Source organism: Chlorocebus sabaeus, chromosome 16 (genome assembly GCF_047675955.1).
Source record: "Chlorocebus sabaeus isolate Y175 chromosome 16, mChlSab1.0.hap1, whole genome shotgun sequence".
Taxonomy (NCBI): Eukaryota; Metazoa; Chordata; class Mammalia; order Primates; family Cercopithecidae; genus Chlorocebus; species Chlorocebus sabaeus.
In genome coordinates this window covers 68,532,785-68,541,572 of record NC_132919.1, presented here as the reverse complement: position 1 = coordinate 68,541,572, position 8,788 = coordinate 68,532,785, and the positions used below count along the sequence as shown (strand labels likewise).

The following is an 8,788-nucleotide window of genomic DNA, read 5'->3' as shown; positions in this document are numbered from 1 at the left end:
GGGAAATCTCTGCCTTGACAAAAAGTTTAAAAAGTAGTCAGGTGTGGTGGTGCATACCTGTAGTCTCAGCTTCTCACTTCCCAGGAGGCTGAGGTAGGAGCATTGCTTGATACCTGGGGACAGAGCGAGATCCTGTCTCAAAAAAAAGTGAAATCAGGCACCATCATGGAGTGTGGTCACTTGGAAGCCTGGACCTTGACCCTTGGTGTCATCCATCACCTGGAAGACCCTGAACTTTCCTTCTGTGGGCCTGAATTTTCTCACGGACCAAATAAGCACAGAATGGATGAGTTTCCTCTGGCCTGCTTGGAGGCCATAACACACTGAGAGGCAAGGGCTGCTTTGCTGCTCCCTGCTGTCCCCTGCTGCAGCAAGGAGAGAATCAGATCTTGGGGATGACCCAGCACTCCTAGGGGTGATAGAGTGCAGCAGGCTGATCCCTGATACCCAATACCCTTGTGATTTTTTTTTTTTTTTTTTTGAGACAGCGTCTCGCTGTGTTGTCCAGGATGGAGAGCAGTAGCGTGATCACAGCTCACTGTGACCTCAAACGCCTGGACTCAAGCGATTCTCCCATCTCAGCCTCCTGATTAGGTGGGACTACAGGTGTGTGCCACTACACCTGACTAATATTTTTGTTTTTTGTAAAGATGGGGTCTCACTGGCCGAGTGCAGTGGCTCATGCCTGTAACCCCAGCTCTTTGGGAGGTCGAGGTGGGTGGATCACGAGGTCAGGAGATTGAGACCGTCCTGGCTAACATGGTGAAACTCCGTCTCCACTAAAAATACAAAAAAATTAGCCGGGTGTGGTGGCAGGCACCTGTAGTCCCAGCTACTTGGGAGGCTGAGGCAGGAGAATGGCGTGAACCCAGGAGGAAGAGGTCGCACCACTGCATTCCAGCCTGGGCGACAGAGTGAGACTCGGTCTCAAAAAAAAACCAAAAAAGATGGGGTCTCAGTGTGTTGCCCAGGCTGGTCTCAAACTCCTGGGCTCAAGCGATCCTCCCACCTGGGCCTCCCAAAGTTTTGCTGGGATTACAGGCATGAGCCACTCCACATGGGCCCTCTTGTGATCTTAATCATTGTGCCAGGCTCTTCACATTCCATCCTCAGCATCCAGGTTTCCACCTTCTTGAATATGTATCACAGAACTAAGTCAATCTCTTGGAAGATTTGGTTAGCTCGAATTTCCTTCCTGAGACTCAGCCTTCTCATCTGTTCAATGGAGATTATAAACCTGACCCACTTTCCTCTAAGGTGGATGAGAATAAAGATCCACTGATAATAAAGATATAAAATTGCCAGCCAAGAGTGGGGGTCCCCTTTATACTCTGGCAGGAGGAAGAAGAAGAAGGCTGAGGATGTTGAGAAGCCTCAGTTTCATCAAGTATAAAATGTGATAAATAACGTTGCATTTGGGATTTTTTTTTCTGTCGCCCAGCCTAGAGTGTGCTGGTCCAATCATAGCTTGCTGTAGTCTTGACCTCTTGGGCTCAAGTGATGCTCTTGCCTCAGCCTCCCAACTTGCTGGCACCACAGGCATGCACTACCATGCCCAGCTAACTTTTATTTTATTTATTATTACTATTTTTAATAGAGATGAGGTCTCACTATGTTGCCCAAGCTGGTCTTGAACTCCTGAGCTTAAGTGATCCTCCTGCCTTGGCCTCCCAAAGTGCTAGGATTACAGGTGTGAGCCACTGTAACTGGCCTTATTTTTATTATTATTATTTCTAGAGATGAGGTCTCACTATGTTGCCCAACCTGGTCTCAAACTGCTAGGCTCAAGTGATCCTCCCACTTTGCCTCCTAAAGTGCTGGGATTACAAGTGTAAGCCACTATACCTGGCTGCATTTGGGATTGTTGAAAGACCGAAAAGAAAACTTAGATACTCTGGCATACAGTGGGCTCAGAAAACAATACCCTAAAATGAAGGCCTCAGCAGCAGCCTCAGAAGTAAAAAGTTTTTCTCCGACTCTCTCCTCCTGTCTCTCAGTCCCATTCTCCCCTGAGGCTAGCCATAGACACGAAAATCCCTCTTCCCTGAGGCAGGTCATAGAAACCAGAAGCCCTTTTCTCCAAAGCCAACCTACAAGCCTAAAAATATTACTCTGTTTTTCCCTCTGTCCTATCTGTAAAAACTGGCCACAAAGAAATTACCTGACCTACTGTGTTTGACTGTAGGTCGTAAGACCCCCATTCCACAGAGCATCCTGCCCCATATCCAGAAGGAAGGAATGCATGCTCAGAGAAGCCAACAAGGATCTGGACAGGTCAGGCATGGTGGCCCATGCCTGTAATTCCCACACTGTAGGACGCCAAGGCGGGAGGATTGCTTGAGGCCAGGAGTTCAAGATCCTCTATGTGGCAAAAGTCTAAAGGAGAAAGAGACAGACAGCAACAGCTCGTCATGGAAAGTGTGGCTGAGGAGAAAGACATGAAAAAGGCTTCAAGAAATTTCCAATTTGAGTCTCAAAAGGCAAGACCCTGTTTCTACAAAAAATTAAAAACTTAACAAACTTTGCTGGGTGTGGTGGCACACACCTGTAGTCCTCGCTACTCAAGAGGTTGAGATAGGAGGATCTCTTGAGCCTGGGAGTTTCAGGTTACCATGAGGTATGATCACACCACTGCACTCCAGTCTGGGCAATAGAGTGAGACTGTGTTGCCAAAAAAAAAAAAAAAAAAAAAAAACCTGGACAGACAGGGGCCTTAGGGATTTCCCCACTCATTGTACTCTCCTTACAGCATGCCGTCTTGTCCACTCATATTGCTATATGGCCTTCCATACTCTATTGACCATAAGCATTAAAATGGACAATTTTTTCTGTATCTTTGGGTCTTTGTTCTGAAGACTCTCATGTATACACATTAAAAACAAAATCATATGCCTTTTCTCTTGCCTCGTGCCAGTGATTTTTCACTGAATCTTCAGAGGGCAAAGAAGGGAAGTTTCCCCTTGGTTCCCCTAAGTACTCAAAACAATACTGGGGGCGGGAATGGTGGCTCATGCCTATAACCCCAGTACTTTGGGAGGCTGAGGAAGGATGATTGCTTGAGCTCAGGAGTTTGAGATCAGCCTGGGCAACATAGTGAGAACCCATCTCTATTAAAAAACAAAAAATAAAAAAAAGCAGTACCTGGGAAACCAAATTAGTAAGCAAAAGATGGCCTGATAGACATGGAAATGAGCACAGAGGCAGTAAAATAGTGAGCCCAGCAGGGTCATGATATTTACCACAAGCCAGGAGATTTACTAATCACTTTCTATTTTAGGAAATACTAATATATTTAATATTGATTCATTCATTCAAAAAATATATGAGTGGCTACTATATGCCAGGCATTGTTCAGGGTGCTAGTCATATAAAAGTGAACAAGCGACAAAGATTCCTGCTCTCGAGCTTACATTCTACTATGCTAAAATGCAATAAACACATTGGGTGACAAGTGCCATTGAGTAAAATAAAGCCAGGTAAAAGAGAACAGAGATCCTGTGTGGATGAGGGTAGAGAACACCAGGACTACAGGCTAGATTTTAAGATTCCTGTTTATAAAGGAAAAAAAAAAAAAGCCTCAGAGTTGCCTAAGCTGCTTTCACTTGCCTTTTTTTTTTTCTTGGATATGGCGTCTCACTCTGTTGCCCAGGCTGGAGTGCAGTGGGTGGCATGGTCTTGGCTCACTGCAATCTCTGCCTCCCAGGCTCAAGCGATTCTCTTGCTTCAGCCTCCCGATTAGCTGGGATTACAAGCACCTGCCACCATGCCCGACTTTTTTATTTATTTATTTATTTTTGAGATGGAGTCTTGCTCTGTCTCCCAGGCTGGAGTGCGATGGTGCCATCATGGCTCACTGCAACCTCTACCTCTGGGTTCAAGCGATTCTCCCAGCTCAGCCTCCCAAGTAGCTGGGATTACAGGTGCCAGCCACCACACCTGGCTAATTTTTTGTATTTTTGGTACAGATGAGGTTTCACCATGTTGGCCAGGCTGGTCTCGAACTCCTGACCTCAGATGATCCACCTGCCTAGGCCTCCCAAAGTACTGGGATTACAGGCGTGAGCCACCCTGCCTGCCCTTTTATTTTTTTTTTGAGATAGGGTCTCAATCAGTCCCCCAGGTTGGAGTGGAGTGCAGTGGCCTGATCACGGCTCATTGCTGCTTTGGCCTCCTGGGGCTCAAGCTGTTTTCCCAGGGCTCAAGTGGTCCTCCCAGGCCTCAAGTAGTCCCTCAAGCTCAGTCTCCCCAGTCACTGGAACTACAAGCCTGCTCCACCACACCCAGCACATTTTCTGTATATATACACCTTTTTTTTTGTAGAGATGGGGCTCTCACTCTGTTGCCAAGGCTGGTCTTGAACTCCTGGGCTCAAGTGAACCTCCCATTTCATCCTCCCAAAGTGTTGGGATTACAGGCACAAGCCACCATGCCAGGGCCAAGGCTCTTCTCAACTGCTGCAGCAGACAGCTTGGTTCCTGCCTCTTTGCAGACAGAAGACTTGTGTCTCAGGCTCAATGCTTTGTCTCATAGAGTGCTGGACACACAAGAACAAATTATCTTTCTCTAGGTATCCATTTTTGGCTCTAGGCTCTCTGCTTCACAGGTGGATGGCGTGATGGGGAAGATGCTGTGGCCAGTGCACACAGGTAGGTTCAAATCCTACCTCCCTGTGGTCTTGGGCAAGCTGCTTAACCTCTCTGCCTCAACTTCGGCATCTGTATGTAACTTTTGTAAGTTTGTAATGAGGAGGGCACTTAACACAGAGACTAAGCCAAGCAGTAAATGCTTCCTATATTACTGTCTTCAGGCAACACAGTTGCTCAGTCATTCCACAGTCATGACCCCTTCCGAGGAAGCCTGTGGGACACTCTGACTCACATTGTAGACTACTGAGCCATGTCCCTTCTTCGGCTCCATTTCTGCTCCCTCCACTCCACGAGGTAGGCATTGGTGTTTCTGCTTTCCAGCTAGGGAAACAGAGTCAGGAGGTTAAGTGGTTTGCCCCCAGTGCCTCGCTAACAGGGCAAGGCACGGGGATGGGGCTGTGACTCCCAGGGCAGCAGCCCCCTCAGGGCGCAGTCTCATGGCCCGATTTCTCTCTGTGGTCCCAGGAAGGGGGTGAGGGGTGGCAGGGGGCCATTGGCTCCGCCTTCGCTTCGGACCCAGCCAGGCCTCGGGATGCTCCAGTCTTTACAGTGATGACCCGATGGCTTTCCTCAAAAGAACTTGGACCACTCTCCTCCAACTCCCTCCCACAGACTGCTAGTGATGCTTGTAAAGGTAAAGTGAGGCTGGAGCCAAACCGGGAACAAAGACACAAGGCAAATGGCAGTGAGAATAGCCTTTATTAGGACTCGCGGGCGAGGTTCCTCGGTCCAAAGGTGTGGGCCGAGGAAGTCACGCTGAGGGAGGAGGGTAGGGGCTTTTTATAGCACGAGAGGTAGGGAAGCTGGTTGTGCAAACAGGGCCTGGGGAGTCTTGAAACTACTAGGGCAGGAGTTGAGTAAGGGTCATGAGGAAGGGGTCTTTGGAAACTGTTAACCAAAACTGCTGTTTACGAACTTGTGGAATGCAGGTGAGCTGCAGGTCATCGGGGAGTGTGGTTGCCCAGCCAGAACTCTGACGCATGTAAGTCTGCGGGTGTGTACAAGGGTGAAGGGAGTCTTTAACAAAAGGCCTGCTACGCGGGGTAATGCCGCCATGTTGGGTCTAGATTCCTGCCTAACAACGCCCACACCCATTTCCCCCTGACCACTGTCTAGACCCCCTTCGGCCCCTGCCAGCAGAGCTGGACCGCAGCTGGGACTCAGACCGCCGTAGCCACGCCTACCCACGCAGGAAAGTGCGAGACATGCAAATTAGAAATGGCGCTTCAGCCACGGGGCAAAAACCGATCTGAGAATTCACTTGAAAATGTAGCCAATAAACCATGCCCAACAGCTTGCTGTTTTCAGCAGGCCTGTTGAGAAACAAAGGGAGTTCTCAATTGCCCCTGTCGTGGCTCACTGTGACTTGAGTGTAATATGCGTGACAGGAGGGCAATAACGGCGCCAGCCAAAATGCTAACGTTACTAAAATTTTGTGGCCTTTTAGTTCATGTCATGTGTAATTTTGTGTTTATACTAGCCTACTGTTTATGTACCTTCTCTATCCAAGGATGCTGTGTCAAATGGGCCTTTGGAATATGAGAGTTAGAATAGAAGGTTATATAGTACTTCTAGCAAAGGTTAACTTTTGTTTTTTGGGTGACTGAGTGTTGTGTTTCAAATATTAGTTTGTTATATTCACTTTTCTATTGCATTATATTATGCAAGTGTAGTTGAGTTTTTATTTAAGGTTTCTTTATACTTTTACTGGCTTCAGAACTATGAACTCAACTTCCCAGACTCAAATGGTTCTCCCACTTCAGCTTCCTGATCTAATATTTGAATGATGTCAAGAACGCTGCATTCATTCCTCTCCACATGCACAATTGCCAAAAGTAGGCTTTATATTCTTGCTAGTTTTTTTTTGGGTCTGTGGCTAGTCTCCATTTCCTTTTTTTTTTTTTTTTGAGATGGAGTCTCACTCCGTCACCCAGGCTGGAGTGCAGTGGCCGGATCTTGGCTCACTGCAAGCTCCACCTCCTGGGTTTTATGCCATTCTCCTGCCTCAGCCTCCCGAGTAGCTGGGACTACAGGCATCTGCCACCTCGCCCGGCTAGTTTTTTTGTATTTTTTTGTAGTAGAGACGGGGTTTCACCAGATTTGGGCTTACTGCAACCTCTGCCTCCTAGGTTCAGGCGATTCTTGTGCTTCAGCCTCCTGAGTAGCTGGGATTACATGCATGTGCCCACCACAACTGGCTAATTTTTTGCATTTTTAGTAGAGACGGGGTTTTGCCATGTTGGTCAGCTTGGTCTCAAACACCTGACCTCAAAGTGATCCGCCCATTTGGGCCTCCCAAAGTGCTGGGGTTACAGGCCTGAGTTACTACACCTTCTTTTCTTCTTCTTCTTTCTTCTTCTTTTTCTTCTTCCTCTTCCTCCTCCTCTTCTTCCTTCTTCTTCCTCTTCTTCTTCCTCTTCTTTCTTCTTCTTCCTCTTCCTCTTATTCTTCTTTCTTCTTCTTCTTCCTCTTCTTCCTCTTTTTCTTCCTTCTTCTTCCTCTTCTTCTTTCTTCTTCCTCTTCTTTCTTCTTCCTCTTCTTCTTCTCCTTCTTCTTCTCCTTCTTCCTCTTCTTTCTTCTTCTTCCTCTTCTCCTTCTTCTTCCTCTTCTTCTTCTTCCTTCTTCTTCCTCTTCTTTCTTCCTCCTCTTCCTCCTCCTTCTTCTTCTCTTCTTCTTCTTTTTTTTTTTTTTTTGAGACGGAGTTTCGCTCTTGTTGCCCAGGCTAGAGTGCAATAGTGTGATCTCAGATCACTGCAACTTCCACCTCCCAGGTTCAAGCGATTCTCCTGCCTCAGCCTCTGGAGTAGCTGGGATTACAGGCATGTGCCACCATGCCTGGCTAAATTTTTTTGTATTTTTGGTAGAGATGGGGTTTCTCCATAATGGTCAGGCTGGTCTTAAACTCCCGACCTCAGGTGATCCACCTACCTCGGCCTCTCAAAGTGCTGGGATTACAGGCATGAGCCATAGTGCCCGGCCCCCCTTTCTTCATTTGCTCTATCCTCCCCCTGAGGACATTGCTTGCTTTCCTCTTTCTGTTTGCTCTCCCCACCTCTCATTCCATTGTGCCTTTCACCTGTGCTGCCCACTACCCCTCCTGTTGCTGTTGTCTCTCCTGGCTGCTGGTCACTCCATGCCAACATTTACTTTATTCCTTGAAGGTTTTTAGCTCCTGGAGCACTGTCTCCAGCATAACTCCTGTCATGAATCGACACCCTAGTTCCCCAGTTCCTTGACCTCAGCCTTGACTACCCCAGCCACTCACTTACCTGGTCTAACCCTAGGTCTTGTCATTGTCAATTGCCATAACCCCATCCACTTTGAGGGTCACACTCTCCAATCACCTCTACCATCCCTCCCTCTGCTACCCTTTGGTACCTGTCACCCCACTCCCCACCCCGTCAACCCACATCCCCAAAGTCCTTGGGCCCAGCTCTAACTAATCTAATTGCACCAACTCTAACAAACTGCACCTGTGCCACTGAGTGTAACTGGTGGAAGCTGACTGGGCTCACTTTAACCCTGGGCATGCTGGGGGAAAATAGACATCTACATTTGCTACCTGGGGTCCAATAGGTCTGCACTAGTGTGTTCTCATGCTGCTAATAAAAACATACCTGAGACTGGGTAATTTATAAAGAAAAAGAGGTTTAATGGACTCACAGCTCCACGTGTCTGGGGAAGCCTCACAATCATGGTGGAAGATGAAAGGCATGTCTTACATGGTGGAAAGCAAGAGACAACTTCTGCGGTGGAACTCCCCTTTATAAAACCATCAGATCTTGTGAGACTTATTCACTGTCATGAGAACAATATGGGAAAGTCCTGGCCCCATGATTCAATTACCTCCCACTGGGTCCCACCCATGACACGTGGGAATTATGGGAGCTACAATTCAAGATGAGACTTGGGTGGGGACACAGCCAAACCATATCATTTTGTTCTGGCCCCTCCCAAATCTCATGTTCTCACATTTCAAAACCTATCATGTCTTCCCAACAGTCTTCCAGAGTCTTATTTCAGCATTAACTAAAAAGTCTACAGTCCAAAGTCTCATCTGAGACAAGGCAAGTCCCTTCTGCCTACCAGCCTGTAAAATCAAAAGCAAGTTAGGGTCGGGCATGGTGGCTCACACCTGTGAT

The 8,788-nt window shown here is 47.6% G+C and overlaps 1 protein-coding gene and 1 long non-coding RNA gene across 2 annotated transcripts in view; both read left to right on the top strand.

Annotated features, from left to right (window-relative positions):
• Positions 1 to 406, top strand: part of NBR1 (NBR1 autophagy cargo receptor) — a 60,266-nt gene extending 59,860 nt beyond the window's left edge. Inside the window, exon 20 of the mRNA XM_073005284.1 lies at positions 158 to 406. Coding sequence (XP_072861385.1) covers positions 158 to 233 — 76 coding nt within the window. The 3' untranslated portion in view covers positions 234 to 406. The remainder of the gene's footprint in view (positions 1 to 157) is intronic.
• Positions 407 to 5,186: 4,780 nt separating this feature from the next.
• Positions 5,187 to 5,875, top strand: LOC119622202 (uncharacterized). The gene is made up of 3 exons (XR_005238858.2): positions 5,187 to 5,280; positions 5,576 to 5,628; positions 5,763 to 5,875. It is a non-coding gene; the product is annotated as an uncharacterized lncRNA (long non-coding RNA).
• Positions 5,876 to 8,788: the final 2,913 nt, after the last annotated feature.